The sequence below is a fragment of the Sorex araneus genome, chromosome 7, assembly GCF_027595985.1.
Source record: "Sorex araneus isolate mSorAra2 chromosome 7, mSorAra2.pri, whole genome shotgun sequence".
Taxonomy (NCBI): domain Eukaryota; kingdom Metazoa; phylum Chordata; class Mammalia; order Eulipotyphla; family Soricidae; genus Sorex; species Sorex araneus.
Genome location: NC_073308.1, coordinates 36,212,711 through 36,238,044, shown reverse-complemented (window position 1 = coordinate 36,238,044; position 25,334 = coordinate 36,212,711). Strand labels below are relative to the sequence as shown.

Here is a 25,334-nt window from a genome sequence, read left to right as displayed (position 1 = left end):
GTGTGGGTGAGTGCAGTGTGAGCGCATGTGTGTAAATGTGAGTGTGTACGAGTGTGTGTATATAAGGTAGTGTTTGTGAGTGTGTGTGTGAGACGCTCTCACACTCACACACGCTCCTGAGGAGACGCCAATAGCTCTCTCTGGTTTGAGTGTTTCTCCCACCAGGGAGGCTGAAACGTCTTTCCTCTTGCCGCATCTTTGGGGAAGGTAGACGTCTGCTGTTACAAGCAACAGTGATTATCTCTAATGCTTTTATAGTCTTTAATTATCTTTAATGTGAAATCCAAATTGGGGGACCACTGAACCCAAAGCCGTCTCTAGCCGAGTACAGTCGGGGTGCTCTCCCGCGGAGGCCCTGGGGGGCTCGGAGAGTGGAATCAAACTGAATCAGGCTGGCCACGTGCAGGGCCTGGGGATGCCCCGCGCGGGTCTCTGATTAGATTAATGCTTCATTCGGGATGGAAGGCCCGGCTGGCATCATGGGCTCACGGTACCCGAGCTCGGCTCCTGGCCAAACCACTCGACAAAGAAGTGTTCCCCTGTGCCCGCCTCTGTCACAGGGCGTCAAAGGGAATGTGTGGGGCACGGTCTGGCTCAGCCCCAACCAGCAAGGGGAGGGGGACTAACACCCAGAAGCCAGTCTGAGGTCCTGAGTCTTTCCAGAGTTTGGCCGAGACCCCCACCAGGCCCCTAGACCATGCTGCCAAGGTACAGCTCTACCAGACACCTGTGGGGTTTCTCCTGCGGTGCCCAAACACACAGGGACGCCTTGGCAGCTCCCCGCCCACCCACCTGATCTCCTCATTGATCGCATCCAGCTGCTCCTGGAGCATCATGGCCAGAGTCTGAGCATCCGAGTGGCCGCCAGGAGAGACGGCATCCATGGAGCCCACCAGACCCCCTGCTTCGTCCTCGTCTACGTCGGAGATCTCAGGGTCACTGTCAAAGGCAGGGGTGGTGGTGGAGGCCAGCACCCCGGGCAGTGGAGTCGCCTCCCAGTCCTTAGCAGAGGAAGAGGGACAGGGGAAGAAATAGAACTCAGCAGCAAACCGGGAGCAGGGGCCTCCCCGCACACCTTAGCACCCCACTTTAGGCAGCTCGTTAGAAACGCAAATCACCAAGCCCATCTCAGAACTACTGGGTCAGAATCTGCATTCCAGGCAAGAGCCCGGCATGATTTATCAGCACAGTAAGCTAAGGAGGGGGCCAGAAGTAACCACACAGGCTGAGCACCTGCTTAGCCACCAGGAGTCCCAGGTTCGAACCCCAGCACCACATGGTCCCCTGAGCACAGAGCCGAGAGTAGCCCCTGAGCACTGCACGAGTGGTCCAAAAATAAAAGAGAAATCTGCACATCTAAGAAATACAACTCTAGGGGCTGGAGCGATAGCACAGCGGGTAGGGCGTTTGCCTTGCACGCATCCGATCCAGGTTCGAATCCCAGCATCCCATATGGTCCCCCGAGCACCGCCAGGAGTAATTCCTGAGGGCATGAGCCAGGAGTAACCCCTGTGCATCGCCGGGTGTGACCGAAAAACCAAAAAGAAATACAACTGTATATCCAGGGGCTAAGTGGCAGAGTGGCTGGAGCAGAGTCCAGAGAAACGACCTGGGCTGTCTCGCTGGAGAAAGACATTCAGCCTCTCTGCACTCCACTAACTTTCTCCACAAAACGGGGTCAGTCTCCTCTGCCCGGGGTCCAGAAACCGCCCTGGGAACAGCATCCTACACAAAGGCAGGCTCCAGGAGGCCCCCAACCCATGTGCGTACAAGGTGACCAGGCCTGAGAACAGGAAGGCCCGTGTCCCCGAGTTTCAGGATGGCCCGCCTGAGAGCGGGGGCTCCTCACACACCTCTTGGGGGCACAAAAGGCCCAGGGAGAAGAATGCCCAGAAATGCCCTGGGGGAGCCCAAGGGAGGAGCAGGGAAGGAAAAGGCCGCACCAGGGCAGAGAGGTGCTCTGTCGCCCCATAACCCCCCAAGCCTCCCCCACACCCGGTCTTTCTCTAGCTCCTGGGCAGCTGCTGTTCTCCAGGAAACAGGAGGGAAGGGCGAGGGGAGACAGAAAGAGGTGCACAGACTCACGCACCCTCACACAGGGGTTTTCCTGGGGCAGAGGGCTCCTCCCCCATCAGACTAGGGGGTCCCCTTCTCTACCTGTCTTTTCTGGGCAGCTAGAGCAAACTGCGCTGAGACCTTCTGGTGGACAAGTAGGGGCAAGGAAGGGCCCACAGTTTCCCAAGGACGGAGGTCGAGCCACTCCCTCTAATCTCTCTGCTCCCTCGGAATGACCCTCACAGACCTGGCCTGGACTTAAAGCTGCTTCCCTGAAAACCCCGGGGGGCTGTCGGGGGGGGGGGCAGTTAACCTGTCCTCTGCCCCTCCCCCACAACTCTCTGGCCCAGAAATTCCCGAGTCCATCCTGTCCCACCCCGAGCACACACCCGCGTGCCCAGACACATGTGCACACACTCCCCGGACCCCCCGAGCGGGGGAGTGGCTGCCCGCCAGCAACCCCCACTCCGTTCCTGCCCAGCAGGAGGCCGGGGTGAGGGGGGCACAGCTGTCGCAGCTGACGGTGCCCCCCAACCTCCCCCCCCCGCCCCAAAACCGGGTCTGCAGCTGTCGCTGACACGGGGCAGGGCTGGGGGAGGATTTGAGCCACATGCCAGCCGTCTGTGAAACTGGAGCCAGGCACGCGGCCGTGCCGACCCCCCACTCCCTGGGGATCCCCCCACGGCCCCTGCCCGCTCACCTTGGCGGACCCTTCCCGCAGCGCCGCGTAGCGCCGATGCAGGCTGGGGGGCCCGTGGGCGCCCAGGGAGAAGCGCACTTCTGCCGCACTGCCCACGTGGGACCTGGGGGTGGGGGGAAGACGAGCTCTGAGGACTGAGCGCCAGGCCATACCCTCGGGGTCCCGGAAGCTGGGGGAGAGATGAGGAGGGCCAATACGTGCAGCACTACATGAAGGTAAGCTGGGGTCCGGTTGTAGGCCCCAGAGAAGCTTCTGTGGGCTGTGACACTGCAGACGGTGTCTTTGGCCAGCAGAGTGTGAGGGCAAGAGAGACACGGAGGCTGGCCCTGGGGGAGAGGCGAGGGACCACCAGCTTCTCTAGACTCTGACGCTCTTCACTTCACGGTCTCCTCCCCAGCCACTGTCCTCAGATCGCCCCTTAACCAGGACTGCGTGCACGCGTGGCTGAAATTCCACCCCATCTACTTCCGGTCTGCAGGACACTTCGGGGCCCCGGCACCAGGAGAATCAGGGCCAGGGAGACCATCCTGGCGGCCCCGAGAGTTCACTCCAACATGGAGACTGAATTCCCAGGGACGATCCCTGGGAACATTAGAACTAACATCCCCCGTGACAGACACGTCCCCCCTGGGCCTGCCCAGCTTGAACCTGAACGGAAGAACAGCGTGAGCCCAGCACCAAGTCCACGGGCCAAGCTGCGAGAGAGGGCAGCGTCCTCCCCACCCGCCATGCTCGAGTCACAGAGGAAGTGTTGACCAGGAAAGCAAGCGGTGACCGCGGAGGGCTTCCTCCAAGCAGTCTGCAGGAAGGCGCATGGGCACCGGGCAGGGCCATCTTCTGTCTCTGCCCTTGCTTCGGTCCGTCCTCCTTCCCGTATGACCACCCCTAACAAACTTGAAGGAGCTACTTACATTTCTACCACCCTGACACCCACACGCTTCCTTCGCACTTCCTGGGAGCTGCCCCCTGTTTCCCTGTCAGAGAAAGCGCCTGACCAGAGGCAGCTTCTCAGGTTTGGCTCTGAGAGACCCTGCTTTGGAGAAAACAACCCAGAGGCAGGAAGCTTCGGTGGCTGCTGTCTCCACCTTCCTCACCTTTCCTCAGAGATCTGAGGGCAGACTCGAGTTCAATGCCAAGCGCTCCTGCACAAAATGTGGGCAAAATCCCCAGGTGTCCTCAGGGATGGGCCAAGTCTCCCTCCGTGAGGCTTCAAACAGGGGAGTCGCGAGTCTCTGAGAACAGCGTCTCCATCTCTAACACACAGGCAGGGCATGAGGCCTCATTCGGTCTCGCCTGCTGCCACCTCGGCCACTGCCAACCCCCTGCTCCTCCCAACGGCAACCCTCCGGAGCCCAGAAGACAGTGTCTCAAAAAAGCTGGCAGTCCGTGAGCGAGCGGTGTGGAGGGGCAAGCCTGCAACTCAGAGAGCCCTCAAGGTCAAGGAGAAGGACAGCATGGAGGCTGGCCCCCGGCTGCACTGGGACCATCTCCTTGCCTGCCTGTCAGCCTCGCTCGAGAACAGCTGTTCCCCGCGTGGCAACTCTAGGCCAGCTGGACCAAGTTCTCCCAGTGTCCCACCCTGCAGAGAAGGCCTTGGAGGTCCCGAGGGGTGTCTCCTCCCTCAGAGTCCATCCAGGACCCTGTCCCAGCACACCGAACCCCCCCCCGCCCCCGGTACCTGGAGTGGGGACCATCCACAAGCGGTCCCCCTCGGCCCTTCAGCTGGTCCACCTCCTGCCGTAGCTTCTCAATCTCCTCAGACAGGCGGCCCTGTGTCACGCAGACGGGGAGGGCAGAGGGGAGAGGGGGACGCAAAGGAGAGCAGTGTTGGGAGAAGCAGAAGGGCCTGCCAACGGCCAAGCTGGGGCCTAGGCTGGGCACTCGCTGAGCCCTGGAGAGGGAGTCCGTGCGCAGAGTGACCGAGCGGGGCGGGGGCTGCGGGGAGCACCCTGGAACTGGCCTGCGGAGCCTCGTGGTGACAGACACAGTGACCAGCAGCAGAGGGCCCCAGCACATGCAGGCCACCCTGGTGGGCTCTGCTCTCCCGGCAGGGGCCCAGCAGCCCCCACCCCGCGCTGGCTCCCCTTTCCTCGGTACACGGGGCAGCTCGTGCCTCGGGGGGACACTCGGGTTTGCGTGAGGACGCCAGCGGCTAGGGTCCCGGCACGAGTCCGACTCTCCAGGGCCTGGGGCCTGCAGCTACCTTGTGATGGTGCTGCTCCTCGATCTGCCGCTGCGAACTCTCCAGCTCCTGGATCAGAGTGTTCTGGGGGAGGAGAGTAGAGAATCGGGGACCCTGTCCTGGTCCTGCGCTGCTCTAGCTCTGCCCCAAGCCTCAGACCGAGATCCTTGGTGAACCCTCTTACCCTCGCCCAGTCCCTCCTGCTCCTCCCTCCATTGTGTCCGCCTCTCAAACCACAGGTCTCCCCCATGGCCCATGCCCACCTACAAGCTCCGCCCACCAAGGCCCGCCTATCAGAACCACGCCCACCCAGGGCCGGCCCATCGGGGCCACGCCCACCTGGGTAGGGCCCCGCCCATCGGGGCCATGCCTACCTGGGTAGGGCCTGCCCATCAGGACCACGCCCACCTACGTAGAGCCTGCCCATCAGGGCCAGCTACATCCCTGCCCACTAAGGGCCCACCCTTTATAACCACGCCCACCTAGGCCCCGCCCACCAGAACCTCGCCCACCTAGGTCACCTATCAGAGCCACACCAACATAGGCCCCGCCCATCGTAGCCACACCACCTAGGCCACGCCCATCAAATCCATGCTCACTTACCCCCATACCAGGGCCATGCCCATCAGAACCACTCCGACCTAGGCCCCGCCCATCAGAGCCACGCCCACCGATCGGAGCCCTGCCCCCCCCCCCGCCCCCCCCCCCCGCCGCACCTTCTCCTCCAGGGCAGCCATGCGTTCCTTGAGGTGGAGCTGCAGGCGCTCATTGGACTCGCTCAGCAGCCGGTCCACAGTGTCAGACAGCCGCTTATTGTGGTCCTCGTTCATCTTCTCCCGCTGGCGCACCTGCACAGTAGCCCACCTCGTACCAGGCCCCAGGCATCACCCCCTCTCTCCTGCTCGGATGCCCTTCCTCCAGCATTCCCACCCGGCACCGGGTCTTCCCACCTCTGGCTCTGTGATTCCATCCGAGCCAGACCCTTCACAAGCCTCCCCCCCAGCCTCTCCCGGGGCTGCCCTCACCCTGGCCAGCTCCTGGTTCTTCTCCTCCAGCTGCCCCTCCAGCTGCCGCAGGTGCTCCTCGATATTGCCGTGCCGCTCCTCAGCCTGGGGTTTGGGGCAGGGAGAGGCAGTGTGGCCAGACTCCACGCTGGGGGCCCACGCTCAGGAGCCAAGTAAGTGCCCCTTCCCCTGTCACTCTGCAGCAGAATCGCCTTCCCACGCCCCCTCCTCCCACGCACCCCAGCTCCTGTTAGGCGTCCCCTCCCCCTCCCTCCTGCCTGCCTCTGGAGCTCTCCTCCACTCAGCAGCAGGAGCACCACATGTGTCCTCACTGCCTCTGGACAGACAGACAGACAGACCTTTGCTCCTTTGCTCCAGCCATGGCAAATCCTGCCCTGCATTCCCAGCCGGGCAAATCCCTGAACTCTCTGTGCCTCGGTTTCCTCCATTATAAAACGTGGACACAAGCAGGATTTCCACCTACTGGACCACCCACCGCGAGGGCCACATGAGCTCTTTCACGGCGAGGTCACTCAGCAATGCCTGCCTGCTCTTTACCTCGGATAGGAAGCCAGTCTGGGAGGTCGGCCCCTGCTTCCTCCATCCCCAGGACTGAGACCCCATTGTCCCAGGCAGCACTTTCTAGAAGCACCACACATCAGGGCAGGAATCCATCCTGACCGCTCCTGTGTGACTTGCTGAAGTTAATCCCTTCAGTGCACCCCGCCTTGTCAGATCTGGGCTAGAGCTGACTCCCCCGGCACCCCACGTGCAGCTGCCCTTTAAGGCCAGCTGTCCCATTCACTCTAGGCAGTCCCGGCCACCAAGTCCAGGGTCGTCACAGAGATGACCACACCAGAGGCCTGTCCAGGGCAGCAGGGCTTGCCCAGGTCACAGAGCAGTTGGAGGCAGAAGCCAATGGCCCTGGGTCCACAGCGCCCCGGCTTCCTGCCCCTCTCCACCCCCTGCACCCCTCCTCGGCTCAGGGGGCTGAGGTGAGCTCCCTAGGGGCCCAGAGGCCACCCTCTGCTGCAAACACTGCTGTATTCTCCTGGGCGATCCTCTGGGTTGGAGGGCTTTCCTAGATCTTTCCATAACCTACTGTTGTCAGCCTCTAAGGAACAAGTGCTCCAGAAGACTCAGTCTTTTCTTCTTCAGGTGCGATTTTGTGCCCTCTTTTTTTTTTTTTTGGTGGGGGAGGGTAGAATGGGACCACACCTGGCAGTGCTCAGGGGCTACTCCTGGCTCTGCACTCTGGGATCACTCCTGGCAGTGCTCAGGGGCTACTTCTGGCTCTGCACTCTGGGATTACTCCTGGCAGTGCTCAGGGGGCCGTACGGGATGCTGGGGATGGAGCCCGGGTCAGCCGCATGCCAGGCAGTGCCTTCCCTGCTGTGCTACCTCTGCAGCCCTGCTCCCTCTCATCAGCCTGATGCTGCAGCAGCCATGCACCCCGGCCCATCCTCCTCTGATACGGGCGTCCGTCTGAAAAAGACACAAGTCACTCTCCACCTAAACGCCACCACACTCTCCTCCAGGGGGCACAGACGAAGATTCGTCTCCTCTCCGGTCCATCTTTCCCCATAACGGCCTCAATATCCTACTCTCCTACTCTTCAAAGCCCTTCTGCACTGTTTCTCTAAGGGACTGTCCCCTCCTGGGGACATGCAGGGTGCCTCCCTTGACTCGGGGCTAGCCAGAGCTCGGGGTGCGGGGAAGGGCGCAGACCCCCGGGCCCAGCACGCTTGCCTTGGTGAGGGCCGCGATTCTCTGCGCCAGCTCGGCCTCCACCTCGGGCAGCGTCTCCGCCTTGCGCATGGTCTGCTGCAGCTTCTGCTCGGCCACCTCCAGCAGCTCTTGCAGGTGCCGGGCCTTCTCCTCGCACTGGCAACGGAGGGGCGGGTGAGCCCCGCGGCCTCCCCCTGCGCCCGCACCCCGCCCACACCTCCGCCTCAGCAGAGCGCAAGGGACAACCATGGCCCTTGGGGGCCAGAGGCACCTGCTTCTGGCCCCCCAAAGGCCCCCTCCAGAGCCTCAAGAGGCAGCCCGGGCAGGGGTGGCCCAGGAAACCCTCCCCGCCCCCTAGAGGAGCCACCTGGCGGTGCAGGGACTCCTTATTGGCCAGCTCATTCTCCAGCTTGTCGTTGAGGTCATGGATGGACGTGGCCTCCCGCTGAGCGGCCAGGTAGCGCTTCTCCAGGGTGGTGATTCGCTCCTCCATGTCCTCCTTCTGGGCCAGAGCCTGGTGGAAAAGTGGGGCCCATGGGGTCAGGATACCGGCCTCTCCTGTCTGCATGTGCCCCCATACCCTGTGGGCACTGTGTTCTCTGCCCGCACCTGTCAATCCTGACCTCACCCATCCCACCAACGGACCACGCACACACATGCACACATATATACACACACGCACATACATGCATGTGCATGCCTGCACACACATACACACATGTGCACACACGTGTGCACGCACACACACGTGCACGCACATACATGTGCGTGTGTGTGCACACAGGTGTTCACACATATGCACACATACACATGTGCACACATACATGTGTGCACGTGTGTGCACACATACATGTGTGCACGTGTGTGCACACAGGTGTCCACACATATACACACATGCATACACGCGCACACATGTGCATGCGCACACACACACACCCCCCTCCGAATTCTTCCTGCCCAGGCCTCAGTCACCTCACGGAGGTCCCGCTGATGCTTGCTGCTCAGCTCCTCTGACTTGATGAGGTCCCGGCGGGCCGTGCCCAGGTCCTCCTCCAGCTCGGCCACGGCCGCCGTCAGAGCGATCAGCCGCTCTCGCGTCTGGCTCAGCTCGAAGTTCTGCTTCTCCAGCAGCTCCTGCAGCTCCTCCACGCGGCCCGCAGCCTCCTGCAGGGACAGCAAGCACCCATCAGCCACCGGCCCGGGAGCCCCACGCCTCTGCCCCCTACCTGGGGAGGTGGGGACGGGGACAGCCCTCCCAGAGCCCCGCCCTAGCTCACTGCACACAGTGACCAGAGAGGCCTGCTGTCCTGTCCACGGCCTGAACAACCAGGGTTTCTGCTAATGCCACCGTGAAGGGAGTGGTGGATGTCGGTCAGCAAAGCCTCGGAGAGGAGGCGTCTCGTCTAAGTCGACACACAAGAAAACGGCCCCTAACCCTCCCAGGGGACAAGCACAGGGGCCTGGCACTGGATGGGCACAAAAACAAAAATGCATCCATATTATCTTTTTGGTTGGGCTTTTTTGTTAGTTTGTTTGGTTTTTGCACAAGCTGGGGGAAAGAAGGAAAGAGGTGAGACAGTAGAGAAAGCTTAGAAAGCCCCGATTTCTTTCACTGACCAAAGGCGGGCAGCCCTCCCCCGCGTGGCCCCGCTCAGCGGCTCCTGCTGACCCACCTTCCACAGGCGTTTGGGGCCCAGCTCCACGGTCCCCTCCTCTTCGGCCGCTCCATCCCGCAGGCCTGCCCCCTGCTGCAGGGCAGACACCTGCAGGGCACAGTCCAGGGCAGTGAGGGGAGAGACAGCCCCTCGTGGGACCCGCAGCCCCCGGGCAGAGACACGGCAAGGGTGCTCCGGGTGCGGCTCACCTGCTGGTGGGCCCCTGCCAGCTCTTCTTCCAAGGTGCCAACTCGCTCCAGGGCCGCCCGGAGCCGCTCTCGCACCTGTCCCAGGGGAGATGGGGAGACCCCACTGGCTGGAGGAGCCTGTCTCCACAGCGAGGCATCAAGAGGACCCCCGGGAGAAGGGGGAAGCACACGGGGAGCAAGAAGGTAAGGTCCTCCCAACCTGGACAGGACAGACACCGCGGGGAGCTAGGCAGGCCTGGGGGGGGTGGGGTACAGGGAGGGGGCGGCACCTTCTCATCCAGGGCCTTGTGGTGCTCGAACAGGGACTTGAGGGCCTTCAGCACCTCCACCTCGCTGGAGACCCCGGAAGGGGACTGGGCCTGACGCTTCACCACGGTCATGCGCAGTGACCGCTCATGGCGGGACACCAGGCACTCCAGGTGTTCCAGAAGCAACTGGGGGGGCGGCCAGGGGAAGAGGGAGGCCGTGAGTGTGCGCCTAGGTCAGGCAGCACGGTGGAACCCCCCGCCGTCCTTGGACCCCCCCCTCCCGGGTGAGAACCCCCTGCTGGTCCTTGAGGGTCAGGGCCAGGCCTCTCCCAGGAGCGAGGCAGCTACGGTCTCTCCGTCATGATGACTGCTACTGACACTCACCCTGGTGTTATTCCGCTCTGCCTTCAGCTCGGATATCTCCTCCTCCCGCTCCAGGAGCTGCTCCCGACACAGGCTCAGCTCCCGGGTTAAGGTGGCGAATTCCTGGAAACCCCCAGGGCCCCTCAGTGCTCGGGGGTGGCCCCTAAACAGCGCCCTGCACGCCCTCCACCCCCGTCAGCAGCAGCTCCTCTCCCCCAGCCCACCTGAGGAAAGCCCCCGCCCCCGAGGCATGGGGGAGCCTGTGCTTCCCCACCCCGGCCACCTCTCGGGTCAGTCTCCGCCCTCCCGTCACCCAGCACTCGTGGCCCCAGCACAGGAAGGAGGGGCCCCCCACCCCTGAAGCCACGGCAGACCCTGTGTCCTCCGCTGACCTTGGGCACCCGCGCACAGACCCCTGCACCCAGACCGTGGCGGCATCGCGTGCCCGCTGCTCGCACGTGGCCCCCTTTCAGCAAAGGCCCCGTGAGGTCCAGGCAGCTCGGAGACCACCTGGGCTCCCGGTTAGGACGAGAAGAGGAGGCGGCGGCTGCCCCCAGCACAGGACCACTCCCGAGTCTATCCCCCATGACTTCGGTCTCGGGGGGCTGATGCGCAGGCACAGCCCCGCCCTGGCCGACAGCACACCCCGGACTCTGGCACTGCAGAGTCACCCCTCGGTGGGTCCAGACCAGGCGAGGAGTTGTGGGAAAGAGACGAAGGGCCCAGAAATACCAGAGCCTGACCCAGCTCCTGGGAACCATCATGGCCGCCGCCCAAGGTAGGCTCAGGGCACCGAGACCCACTCACAGGCACAGACACACAGACACACAACATACCGACGGTACACTACACCAACACACACCTATATGCGTGTCCATACAGACACACCCACAACTAACACGCACACCCACACAGCCATACATATATATACCCACAGCTAGACTCGCATTCATACACACCCATACCCATGACTATATATACATCCACACATGCATATACATATAGCCACAAGCACATGTACACACATAAACATACATACTTCCATCCATCTATACACTGACATGTAGACATATACCATACCCATACACACACCCATACACAAACACCCATACACACACACTCATACCCACACATTCATACTTACATACACCCATATACACAATCATATCCACACACACCCATACACACTCATACCCACACACACATCCATACACACTCATACACACACCCATAAACACACATCCTAATACCCATACACACCCTCATATACATATACGCACACATACCTATAAACACACAGACACACACTTACGTCCTCACAAACCCACCCATACACACATACCCACACACACCCATACCCTTACACACCCATACACATATACACACACACACTCATACCCATACATACCCATACACACATACACACACACACTCATACCCATACATACCCATACACACATACACACACACACTCATACCCATATATACACATATACACACACACACACACTGGTGCCCAGAGACCGACTGATGCCATCCCCCCCCCCCGCCATACCATGGCACAAGGGCCAATGTGCTCTGCTCCCCAGCTCACTAAGCTGCTTTCTGCACCCCCCACCCCGGGGTGCTGACCCTGGCTCCTGACTCCAGCCTACCCTCGGCCCCACACAGCCCTGTCACCCAGGCCGGGCACAGAGGGGTCATCCTGGGCTCCAGGCTTCTCCCCAGCTCCTTTCCACACCCCTCAAACCTGGTCCTCCTCGGCCACTGACAAGCCTTCCAGGTTCTGCACCTGTGCCCCTGCCCCGTGGCACCTACCCCACCCCAGGGGACAAGCCGCACCCCTTCACCGGACACGGCTGCTCAGGCCCCTGCAGGCCCCCCAGGGCACGCTGGCTCCCTCCGGGAACACTGCTCAGCGCAGCACCCAAGAGCACCAGCGGGGCCACAAATTCAAATCCAAGCACAAATGCAAGGGCCTGTTTCCGGGTACACGGGGACCGAAAAGACAAAACCCCTGCCTTAGGAAGCTCCCAGTCAGGGCCCGGGATCGAATCTCAGCTCTGCGCTGGGAGCTGTGAGACCTCAGACAAATTACCTAACCTCTCTGACCCTCCTACCTCCCGTCTGCACAAGGGAGGCAGCATCCTTGCTCCAGAGCCAGGGTAGGGGGCCGGAGAAACAGCACAGCAGGGAGGGCACTTGCCCTGCACAAGCCAGCCCAGGCTCGAGCCCCAGCATCTCACATGCGCCCTTGTGCACTGTCAGGAGTAAGCCCTGAGCACTGCCAGGTGTGACCCCAAAACCAAAAACCAAAAGCAGAGGCAGGAGAGGGACAGCATCTGGCCCACACGCTGACTCTGGGACCCTCTTGTCCTGCACTATGTCTCGTCCACTCTTTGGGCTTCTGGCCCTTTCGAGAGTTCCTCCAGGGCAGGGGTCACTCCTGCGCCTCACGTTTGCCCAGGGCCTCCGTGTAGACGGGGTGGCCCATGCCCACTGCCCACGCCTGTTCTTCACCAGGGCCCCAGCAGCCAGATTCTGCCCGCACTCCAGCCGGGACCCGGGTTCTATGCCATCCGTCGGGGAAGGGCCCGGTGGAGTCCAGAGCTGGGAGGTCCTCAGGGTCCCCCCCACACACACACCCCAACCTGGTCCCCAAACCACCACACCCCATCCCCCCCTGCAGGCTGAGGGTCCCAAGCTGCTCCCCAGCGTGAAAAACGAAGCTAACAGTGCTTGCTTCCGGCTCGTGAGAGAGGGTCGTACGAGTCTCAGAGAGTGCCTAAGGAATACGGAACAGGCAGGGCGGCCGCGGCGTGGTGGGCTGTAGCTGGAGAGGTAGGAGAGGCGCCCAGACATTTGGCCCTGGAGCCAGTGCCACTTTCTGTGTGACGCCATCCCTTCCTCCCTGTGGACCCTAAGGCTGCCCCAGCGTCACCGTGGCCAACAGGGCCAGCAGGCACGCGGGTCTTCCAGGTCTAGGGTGCCACCTGCTGGCCGCCCGGGCTCACTGCGGCTGGCGACAGGCGGGCCTTTGGGTGAAGGTCCCTGTTCCCGGGACAGGGTTCATTTGTGGGGAGATGGAGAGTGAAGTGCACGCAGGGCGGGCGGGGGACGCGGGCCTCACCTGGGGCAGGGCGGAGTTCAGGTGCCGCTGGAGCTGGTCCCGCTCGTGCAGGGCCTCCTGGAGTCGGCTCTGGGTGGCCACCAAGGTCTCCTGGCTCTCCCGAAGGGACTCCAGCAGCTTCTCGCGCTCGTCCAGCATGTTCACCATCAGCTGCTCAAAGTTGGCGTCGGCCTCGGCGCCGTGGGGGGGGCCCAGGGGGTCCCCCTCATTGATTGTGGGCATCACCTCACACATGGTGGGGGCTGGGGGGGCGGCGGCTGTGCAGGGTCAGTCAGTGCCTGGGGCGGGGGAGGCCCCGACGTGGGTCTCAGGGCAGGCCGCGGGAGAGGCTGGCGGGGCTCCCGCCCATGGCCTCAGTGGCTCTTGCTCGGAGCAGCCCGGTGCACCCGCGTGCCGCAGAGCCGGAGCGCCTGGGTGGGCCTCTCAGGGCCGGGGCTGGGGGCGCCGGGTCCCCAGACAGGCGGGCAGCAGCGCCGTGTGGCCATGCCGGGCGGGCAGCGCGGGGCTGGCTGAGGCCCTCCTCCGAGTGGCACCGGGGCCGGGCACGGTCCCGGCGGGGTGTAAAGACTTGGGTTTCTGCAGGGCGAAGGCGCGGCCTGTGGGTGGGAGAAGACGGCTGTGAGGACCCGCGGGACACGAGGGCGTGCGGGCCGGGCGCTGGGCGGCTGCCTTGGGGCTGGCGCCTTGCTGGGCTCGCCCCAGGAAAGCTCCCGCTCCCTGCCCCCCGGCTGCCAGAGGTGCGGCCGCCCCAGTGGTCCCCCAACCACGTGGCTCAGTGGCCAAATATAGAAATGATTCAGTCAGCGGCAGGGGAGCTGCCTGAGACGTGGGCTGGGAGAGGCCGCAGGGCTGAGAGGGGGTGAAGGGGTGAGGAGTGCTTCTCGGGCGGGCAGCGGCGCGAGTGTGACCACTGGCACGGGCTGGGCACTGGGGCGGGCAGAGTCCTCCCATTGATGGATAAGGCTCTGCCCCCCCAACCTGGTGCCTCCCAGGAGGCGCCCCTGAATCCACACCCCTACCGCGGCAGGGGCGCCGGGACGCAGGGTGTCCACAGGGCTGGGGGCCGCCCTCCCAGGGCAGCGGCGTGTAAGAGTCCTGCTCACAGCCGGCCCCTCCCGCCACTGGCACTGTCCGTCCGGAGAGGTGTCCGGCACGGGCCAGCACGACTCCAGGGACACCTGGAGCCAGAACCCTAATGCCAGGGCCTGGGGGAGGGAGGGCTGCCCGCGCCTCAGCTTCAGGGGGGCTGTCCCAGAGCTCAGGGGCACGAGATGGGGCGAGAGGCGCCCACACTGCACTGGGCACAGGGATGCTCCACGCCTGCCGCCTGCCCCTCTCCTCCCCACTCCCTCCCTCCTCCCCACTCCCCTCCTTTCTCTCTCCCTCCCTGACTTCCTCCTTCCCTTCTTCCCTCTCCCTTCCCCCTCCCTACTCCCTCCCTTCCTTCTTCCTTCCCTCTCTCCTTCCCTCTCTTCCTTCCTTTACCTTTTATCTTTTTTTGAAGTAAAACAGATTTATTTGGAGGGTTTTTGAAGGTGTAGAGGGGGAAGGAAAGAGAGAGAGTGTGTGTGTGAGAGAGAATGTGTTTGTGTGTGTGTGTGTGTGTGAGAGAGAGAGTGTATGAGAGTGTGTTTGTGTGTGTGTGAGAGTGTGTGTGTGTGTGTGAGAGAGAGAGAATGTATGAGAGTGTGTGTGTGTGTGTGTGTGTGTGAGAGAGAGAGAGAGAGAGAGAGAGAGAGAGAGTGTAACAAGATCAAGGGAGAACATGGGCTTCTCCAAGGGCGGAGAGAGTTACACACCCCAGGGTTAGACGTGAAAGCATGGAAGTACACACCTCAAGAGGGGAGATGCAGGCGACACAGGTGCCCGGGCGCCACATGTGCTTGGCCACGTGGGCACGAGCAGTACATGGGCTCGGGCAGCAGATGCGCCCTGCACCTCTTCTCCCCTTCTCCTCGCTCCCTCTCTCCCTTGGCCCGCTCCTCCCTCCCGCCCTTCTCCTCCTTCCTTCCTTCCTTCCTTCCTTCCTTCCTTCCTTCCTTCCTTCCTTCCTTCCTTCCTTCCTTCCTTCCTTCCTTCCTTCCTTCCTTCCTTCCTTCTTTCTCTAAGAGACGTGGAGCCAGCTTCTCGCCGCCTCAGATGGCATCACACGGACAGGGAGCACCGGAGTAGACAGAGGCGGGAGGTCAGACACAGGGCAGCTTCCCGCCGCCTCTCCCCAACACCAGCCGGGCCGGGGACAGAACAGGAGTGGTCAGAAGCAGGGTGGGGGCAGGAGGGAGGCTGATGTGAGGGAGGGAGGCTCAGGCTGAGAAGCCAGGCGGGGCACAGCCATGCCCAGGGTCAGGAAGGCCCGGCACACGCACACGGGGACATGGCTCAAGCGGGCCCCATCTTGTGCCCAGGGAGGGCAGGGGTCCCAGACAGGGGCCGGACTGAGCCGAGCCACGCCCTCAGCCCCCACCCCTGCCCAGCGGCCGAGGCACAAAACTGCACCCACTGAGGCTGGCCCCAGCAGGGCCTCCTCCCACTCCGCGCCCTCCCGGGGCGCCCTGGGCCGGCTTCTGTACCCTCCTCCCCGGGCCTCGGCCAGCCCCGCTCCTTCCGGTGTCCCCACTCGGGCTAGCAGCAGACCCCACGCCGTGCCCCATGGTGACCCGTGGCCCCCGGGGATACCCGCAGAGCCCACAAAGGGCCCCGTGGCCCCGGCTTAGGAACACTGCTCCAACCCGAGCTGAACGCTGCAGTGCACCCCCCATCCTGGTCCTGTCCAGGACATCAACACCCCGGTGCCCACTGCCCACCGCCTGCCCAAGGAGAGGAACAGCAGAGGAGGCTGGAAGGTCCTGGAGCTGGGCCGGGTGCTGGCTTCAGCCGGGCAGGCCCCAGGTAGCTGCGGAGGGGGCTCTCAGGAGGACCCCAGGGCACCCCCGGGCTGCCACAGCCCCACCCCCACCCCATGGCCCCGAGAAGCAGCTGGCTGAGGGGCAGGTTCTCGGGAATTCCCTGCGGGAAGGGGCTGCGGGGAGCCGCGGGGAAGGCCTGGCCATTGCGTCCAGCTGGACCTCCCCAGTGCACCGTCACTGTGGGGACTCAAGGCAGAGAGTACAGGGTTGGGCGCGCCCAGCGCACCTCCACATGCCCAGCTCTAGCACGCCCCGCCGGCCCAGGGGCGGACATACCACCAGGACTGCGCCAGGAGTTCCAAAAAGGCCGACTGCAGGGACCCCAACTCTTTCCCAGCGTCCCCCCACTTCCCTGGGGCAATGGCAGGAGCAGGCTGAAGAGGTGCTCCACAGTGAGGCCAGGCAGAGATGCCCTGCAGCCTCTGGGTGTACACGCGCACACACACACACACACACACACACACACATACACATTCACTCACAGTCTCACAGTCACTCACACTCACACGTACACTTTCACTCACACACTCTCACACAGTCACATACTCTCAATTGCTCACACACACACATACACATATACATACACTCACATTCTCAGTTACTCACACTCACACACATACATACACTCACATCCTCACAGTCACTCGCCCACTCACACATAACACACATTCACTCATTCTTACACATTCACTCACATTCTCATACACTCACACTCTCACACATTCACTCACATACACATTCACTCACATACACATGCACACATTCACTCACACACTCACACACACATTCACTCACATTCTCACACACACATTCATTCATACACATATTCAATCACACACACATATACATATACACAGTCATTCATATACACTTACATTTACTCACACTCACACATACACACATTTACTCACACAGTCTCACATGCACACATTCACTCACATACACTCACACAACTACACATTCACTCAATGTCACACAGTCACATACTCTCAGTTGCTCACACACTCATACACATACATACATACATACACTCACACTCACATTCTCATAGTCACACACACATATACACATTTACTCACACATTCACTCACTTTCACACAATCACATACACTCAGTTGCTCACACACACATACACACATACACACATACTCACACTCACATTCTCACAGTCACTCACACACACATACACATACATACACTCACATCCTCACAGTCACACACACATACACACATTTACTCAGTCACACACTCACATAACACACATTCACTCACATTCTCACACATTCACTCACACTCACATACACACACTCACACACATTCACTCACATACACATTCATTCACACACTCATATACACACGCATTCACTCACATTCTCACACATTCACTCATACGCATATTCGATTACACATTCCCTCACATACATACAATATACACAGTCACTCACATACACTCATACACATTTGCTCACACTCACACATGCACACATACACTCACACACCTATACTTCACTCACACACACATCTTCACTCAAGCACTCACACATATACACATATACATACATTCACTCACATATACTCACACATTCACTCACACTCACACATATACACATTCATTCATACATTCACTCACACACATATACATATAAACAATTCACTCACCTACACTCACACATTCACTCATATACAATCTCAAACACATTCACACTCATATATTCACTCACACACAATTCATTCACGTACATCTACTCACACTCTCTCCTACATATACATACACACATTAACTCACACACATTCTCACATATACACACATTCACTTTCACATATTCACACACATAATTCACTCACATAAACGTATATTCACACATATACACATTCAATCATACACATAAACAGTTCACTCATACACAAACACATTCACTCACACACATATACAAATTCATTAAACACACATTCACTCGGGGCTGGAGCGATAGCACAGTGGGTAGGGCATTTGCCTTGCACGCCGCCAACCCGGGTTCGATTCCCAGCATCCCATATGGTCTCCTGAGCACCGCCAGGGGTGATTCCTGAGTGCAGAGCCAGGAATAACCCCTGTGTATCACCAGGCGTGACCCAAAAAGCAAAAAACAAAAAAAAAAAACACACATTCACTCACATACACATACATTCACTCACATACACAATTCAGTCATACACATCTACTCACACACTTTCACACATACACATTCACACACACATATACATAAGAATTTACTCACACTCTCACCCACTCACACGCACTCATATATACATACACACATTCATTTTGCACACATACACACTCACTCTATACACATATACACTCACACACATATACACATTCACTATTCACTCACATTCATTTACACATACATACACTCACACACACATTCTGACACACATACATATTAATTTATACACATAAATATATACATTCACTCACAAATACTCTGACACACATATAACCATTAACTCACAGACTAATACACACATTCACTCACATACACACATTAACACTCACACACATACACATATACACTCACACACATTACACATTCATTCTCACACACATACATACATTCACTCACACAGACTCACACACAGGCATGCTCACTCAAGCACACACACACACAAGCACATTCACATACATACACATTCACTCACTCATACCCTCACATAATAATATACACAGGCACATTTATTCAGTCAGAGATATTCACACTCACACAAACACACAGTGGCAAACTCACCCATATACACACTCAAACATACACAGTCACTCATACATTTTTACATAAACATTCACTCACTCTTATACACACTCTTATTCACTCACACACACATATACACATTTGCTTACTCACTCTCATGCACACATACACACATTCACATATATATACACTTGCTCTAACATTCACTCACAAATCTCACACACATTCACTCAGACACACATATACACATTAACTCACACACATTAATATACACATTCACTCACATTCAGACACTAACACACACACACAAATTCACAAACATTTAGTCATACACATACACACATTCACATATAGCACTGTAGCACTGTCGTCCCATTGTTAATTGATTTGCTTGAGCGGGCACCAGTAACGTCTCCATTGTGAGACTTGTTGTTACTGGTTTTGGCATATAGAATACGCCATAGGTAGCCTGCCAGGTTCTGCCATGTGGGTGGGATATTCTCAGTAGCTTGCCGGGCTCTCCAAGAGGGATGGAGGAATCAAACCCGGGTCGGTTGCGTGCAAGGCAAATACCCTACCCACTGTGCTATCGCTCCAGTCCACATTCACATATACACACATATATTCACATACATACACACGTTGACTCACACACACATACACACATTCACTCACATAGATCGGCTCACACACAGACACCCTCAAGCACACACATACACATTCACTCACTCATACCCTTACACACAATTACACACAAAGACACACTCATTCACACACACACAAAGATACACACAGAGACACACTCAAACACAGTCATACACATAGGCTCACTTACACACATTTATACACACAGACATACTCATTCACACTCACACATACACAGTAACTGACACACAGCTAGGCACACAGACTCACACACACACACAGGCTCTCACACACATAGGCACATTGACACACATACGTTCTCATACACACACACATAGGTAGACACACACCCTCTCTCTCTCTCTCTCTCTCTCTTTCTCTCTCTCTCTCTCACACACACACGCACACACACACACTCATGCTGCATAAGCAAGGGGCAGGCGGCACCCTCTGCTGCTGGCTCCAGGGCATCTTTAAATAGCAGTTTTCCTCTCAGCCTAACAGACTCCCGCACAATCTCTAAGTAACACTCACAAGTCCTGATTCAGAGGCGAAAGCTCCCAACCTCCCCAGCGAGCATTTGCAAGGGGTTGCCACGAGGAGTGAGGAGTGTGGGCCGGCTGTGAGGCAGCGGAAGAGGCCTGGCGAGCAGCGGGGGCGAGGTGTGATGGCAGGGAGGCGACATCCAGGCCTCTGTGCCTGGGAGCACGGGCGAGGCAGGATGGCCCAGGCAGGGCACGAGCACGGTCTGCGCCGGCTCCCCACCGCCCGGCCGGAGTGTGGGGCCAGGGCCGGGCTGTCCAGACGCCTTAGGACAGGGCCCTTCTGGGACAGACGTCACAGGGAGTGTCCTGCCCCAGCCGGGGAAGGGGAGCGAGGACACAGCGGAGTGACCGTGTGGGAAAGGAACGAGTAAAGCACTGCTAGGAGCTGGTGGGCGTTAGCATGGGGGTCAGGTGACAAACTGAACTTCCAGCATTTTCCTGATGTTTCCAGAAGCTTCATTCAGAATTACCGACACCTGGGCGCAGCCAGGATGTCCTTCAGGCGGTGAGCGGGGAAATCCCACCAGTCTACACCCACGGGAGAGGGGGCCTCCCTCGGCTGTCTGAGGATAGGCCAGTCTAACACACCCCGGCTTAGGGAGAAAAGTGCTGGGGCTGCAGGGCTCTGACTATGGAACATTCTGGAAAAGGTCGGACAGTAGAGGCAGTGAAACACCCGTGGGGTTGGTGAGACTGGCAGAGGCAGGAGGAGGGATAGAATCAGGGAGCACGGGGGACTTTAGGGCATTGAAAATGATCTCTGTGAGGGCCAGAGAGAGAGCTGAGTGGGGTCGGAGCGCATGTTTTGCATGCGGGAGTCCTGGGTTCAAGCCCCGGCACCTCATGGCCGCTGAGCATGGCCAGGAATGACTCCAACACAGAGCCGGCAGTAACTAGCCGGCAGTAACTCCAGAGCACCGCCAGGCGTGTCCCCCCAGATCTCTGTGATGTAATGTTTGCAGTTTGTTTGGTTTGGGGGCCACACCTGAGGGTGCTCACTCCTGGCTCTGTGCTCAGAGATCATGCCTGGCTGGGCTGGAGGGACCGTAGGGGGTGCTGGGACTCGAACCTGGGTCAGCTCCAGCCAAGCAAGCACCCCGCTGGCCCACTGTACTATCTCTCCAGCCCCTCTGTGAAACCCTGCACAAACCCTCAGGTAAACCGCGAGCCTCCGTGCGGGTCTCCCTCCTCCGCGCCCCTGTGGGAGCCGTGGACAGCAGGGGTGGGTGTGCGCGCGGAGGGATGACCCTACTCCCCTCCCAACCCTGCCTTGCCAGCGAAGTGGCTGCTCCCAGAGTCCCGTGTGAGCCGCGGGGCTCCTGAGCGCGTCTACACCGCCGGCAAGAGGAAGGGAGCGGGCAGTCGGCAGTGGCTCCGCAGTCTTGCCCAGGGGACCGCGGCCAGGCACCCGCACCTCTCCCTGCAGCCCTCCCCGTCCAGTCCCGGGGACAAACACCACACCAGTGGGAGCTTCTCCCCGAAACCCGCCTTCCACCCGCCAGTGCCCCATCCACGAGGCTCCCAGTGATGAGGTCCAAGTGCATGGCCACTTGCCTTCCCGCTGACCAGAAGCGGCTCCTTCTCCCACTGCTACCCCAAGGGCTGGCCGGCACAGACCCTGTCCTCCCAAAGCCGTGGGGCGCCTGTCCTGGGGGGCCCCTGCCCTGCTCCCTCCCGGACGCCTCATCCCCTTTCCGACCTCCACTCAGTCTCCTCCTGTCTGGAGCCTCTTCTGGCCCCTGGGACGGACCTCACAGCCTCCACAGGACTAGCGCCCGCTGGTGTGGTCTGAGGGACCCAGGAAGGAACTCTCTCCTCCCTGACCCCCCCCACCACACACACACCTCTGAGGGACCCAGGAAAGAACTCTCCCCTCCCTGACCGCCCCCCCACACACACCTCTGAGGGACCCAGGAAAGAACTCTCCCCTCCCTGACCCCCCCCCCCCCCACACACACCCCTCTGAGGGACCCAGGAAAGAACTCTCCCCTCCCTGACTCCTCACACACACACACACACACACACACACACACACATACACCCCTCTGAGGGACCCAGGAAAGAACTCTCCCCTTCCTGACCCCTCACATACACACACACACACACACACACACACACACACACACACACACACACACACACACGCACCCCTCTCTCCGGCCCACCCTGACTCGGAGTCCGAATGCACAGGAACCACTGGAGCGGGCCACAGGGTCATTTCTGGACAGTTCCATCCCTTCCGAGACAGGACAGGCCACAAGAGGGGAACGACGACGAGGTCCTGGGACAGTTCCCAGTCCTCGTCCAGAAGACGCCCCTCCTCCCCAGGCACGTGGGGCCCCTGAGGTAACGTGTGAAGAAGCGGGGTGCAAACCACCCCACCACGGGCAGAATCACCACAGCGCAGAGCCAGTGCTGCGCGGGCTCCCGATGCTTGCCCGGGTGCGGCCCACTGGACGGACAGACGGTCTCGGCCAACTCCCGGGAGAACCACTGCAAGCTCTTACTTACCCACCGACCCCGTCACAAGCATCCGGTCCCCGGGGCCCCAGCACCCGCGGGGAGACTTGCTCTCTGGGGACCGCGGCTCCCACATCTAGAAAAGGAAGGTCACCTGTGAGGGGTCCCCCAGGGTGTCCTGAGGGGCAGGGGAATAGGAGCCCCAGGGCTGTTCCCAGAGTCTGGGGTGCAGCACCACACAGGGGTGCCCCAGCTGCCGTCCGCCCCCTGGCAGGTGCACTGTCCCACTGTCCCGCTGTCCCGCTGCAGCCCTGACTGGCCCCTGTGAGCGCCAGCTGCTCCCCGGAGCCTGCCTGGACCACCTCTTCCCAAGATGGCCTACAGCTTGGGGGAGTCCAAGCAGGCCTGCGAGAGGCCATGAGCACCTGGGAAGCACCCCCAGCGGGGAAGCCGCAGCCCCTGGCCCACTCCATCATACCCCAGGAGATGACACCTCAGGGCGGGGCAAGGGTCTACAAGCTGGGAGCAACCCCCAGGTATGAGCCGTCACAGTCTTCTCTACCTGAAGGCCCAGCTCGGGGAAATGGGCGTCTCCTCAGAGCAGCTTTAGGGGAAGCTTGGGCCGAGGTCAGACTAACACCAGGGGCCCTGAATTCCCTTTACTTTTTCTTTACTTTTTTTTCTGGGAGGGGTGCTGTTTTGTTTTTGTTTGGGGGCCAACCTTGGTGGTGCTCGGGGGGACTCCTGGCAGGGATCAGGAGACCACAGGGGATGCCGGGGACCAAACACAAGTCGGCTGTGTGCAAGGCAAGCGCCCTACCTGCTGCTGACATTTCTCTCCAGCTCCTGACGTTTCAATTATAGGGCTTTTTTGTTTGCTTGTTTGTTTTATTTCTGTTTGGGGGCCACACCCGACAATGCTCAGGGGTTGCTCCTGGCTTTGCACTCAGGGATCACTCCTGGTGGTGCTCAGGGGACCATATGAGATGCTGGAGGTGGAACCTGGGTCAGCCTCTTGCAAGGCAAACGCCCTCCCCGCTGGACTATCTATCATTCCAGCCTCCTTGGATTTTTCAGTCTCGATTATCATTCCCAGAACGAGGAGCTCATGACCCAGGAAGGATGGCCTCGCTGACCAGGGGAAGGACTGAGACGGGGGAAGCCTTGCTCCCGCTCGTAACCCCACTTATCCCGCTGAAGACAATGGCCACGAAGTCACATCAGCCACGCACTTAACTGAAGACAAGTCAGCTCTGCAGGCCGGGCAGAGCAGCCGAGAAAGCCGCTAAATGCAAACCCGTATTTCATCTGACACTTAACTCCCCAATTACGCTGTTCATAAGTGCTCTTTTAAATCACTGCATACTTTCTGGATTTATGTGTTTAATACACACACTATGCCGCATCTGTACATTAATATCATAGTTCAGCCTTACTCTTCAGCCCATCTAACCAAGCTTTCTAGAATATGTACGGATGTTCCCTTTATTACCTCTAGGATCTAATCCCCACCCTGAGACGTGACTGGGTCCCCAGAGCCTCCTCTGCCCAGATTAAATATTTCAGCTGCCAGGAGGTCCACTTCACTGAGCCCAGGGGCTCAGAAGACAAACCTCCTCACGCCAACAACTAACTTCTCGGGAAGGTTCCCCGAATCTGGTACGGAGTTGGGAATTGTTTATGGATCCCAAGGACGTGGATGATCTGGCCTCAGACCTGAGGGTGCTCACTCAACCTAAGAGAACATCAATGCCCCAGTAGCTATTAAAGGGCCGGAGCGATAGCCCAGCGGGTAGGGCGTTTGCCTTGCACGCAGCCAACCTGAGTTCAATTCTCGGTATCCCATATGGTCCCCTGAGCACCGCCAGCAGTGACTCCCGAGCACAGAGCCAGGAGCAAGCCCTGAGCGCCGCCAGGTACGGTCCAAACCAAACCAAGCAAGAACAAGTATTGTTGGAGAACACAGAACAGAGAGGCAACACCTGGTGTCTGTGGGGCTCCTGCGTCTGACTCAAGAGCAGCAGCTTCTCCTCCAGCTCTCTCAGCGTGAAGCCGCCCGGCCACGGCCTCTCAGCCCCTGCCTGGAAGGCCAGAAGCCGTTCTGCACCACAGCCCTCTTCTGGGGGGAACTGAAGACATGGGGGAGGCTGGGCCTGCCGCACCCGCAACGCTCTGACACCTGAGCAGGGCGCGGGGCAGAGTCTGAGGGAGGCCAGGAGACATCTGGGAGAGGCCCCAGAAGAGCAGCATCCTCGGCGTCTCCCTGCCACACAGCTCCTTCCCCACCATTCCTGCCGTCCAGTCAGGGCTGAGGTGCCCCAGAAGCAGCCGCTGGGGTATGCAGAGCGCCACCAGCCCCTCAGAGCACTTCTGAGGCCACTGGCCACAGTGCCGCCCTCCTGTGAGCTGGCGCCATATGCCCTCCCGAGCTAATTATAGGTCAGTGAGCTAGCGGGCCAGCGTGGGGACAGATGGTGACTTCATGCCGTGCCATACACACCTGTCCCTCCCTGGCCCCACCCCAGCCCCTCCATTTCTCTTCCTACCTGGGAGCCGGACTCCCAGGCCACTTTCCTCCCTGGGTGCGCCCTGTCTGCACCCCGTCTTTCCTCTCCCCCCCTGTGCAAACAGACTGGCTCAGAAAACACACCTTGTTTCTCTAGCAACCAGTTAGTTCAGCCACCCCTAACTACTCTGGGATAAAGCCTCCGGGAGAGCGCCCCTCAACCCTAGCGCCCCCGGAACCTCCCTCCCTGCTGGGGCCTCACCCCTGCC

General features: G+C 59.6%; 1 protein-coding gene across 3 annotated transcripts in view; it reads right to left on the bottom strand.

Moving 5' to 3' along the window:
• Window positions 1–25,334, bottom strand: part of PPFIA4 (PTPRF interacting protein alpha 4) — a 47,256-nt gene that overhangs the window by 20,153 nt on the left and 1,769 nt on the right. For 2 of the 3 annotated variants that reach the window (XM_055144400.1, XM_055144402.1), the window contains exons 2-16: window positions 22,611–22,695; window positions 13,275–13,870; window positions 10,166–10,267; window positions 9,803–9,967; window positions 9,534–9,608; window positions 9,343–9,432; window positions 8,642–8,833; window positions 8,037–8,183; window positions 7,691–7,825; window positions 5,963–6,046; window positions 5,654–5,785; window positions 4,959–5,021; window positions 4,434–4,525; window positions 2,756–2,858; window positions 793–1,001 (exon numbers count right to left, since the gene is read on the bottom strand). In XM_055144400.1, coding sequence (XP_055000375.1) covers window positions 793–1,001; window positions 2,756–2,858; window positions 4,434–4,525; window positions 4,959–5,021; window positions 5,654–5,785; window positions 5,963–6,046; window positions 7,691–7,825; window positions 8,037–8,183; window positions 8,642–8,833; window positions 9,343–9,432; window positions 9,534–9,608; window positions 9,803–9,967; window positions 10,166–10,267; window positions 13,275–13,508 — 1,823 coding nt within the window. In that variant the 5' untranslated portion in view covers window positions 13,509–13,870; window positions 22,611–22,695. The remainder of the gene's footprint in view (window positions 1–792; window positions 1,002–2,755; window positions 2,859–4,433; window positions 4,526–4,958; window positions 5,022–5,653; window positions 5,786–5,962; window positions 6,047–7,690; window positions 7,826–8,036; window positions 8,184–8,641; window positions 8,834–9,342; window positions 9,433–9,533; window positions 9,609–9,802; window positions 9,968–10,165; window positions 10,268–13,274; window positions 13,871–22,610; window positions 22,696–25,334) is intronic. The other variant, XM_055144401.1, reaches the window with a different exon arrangement.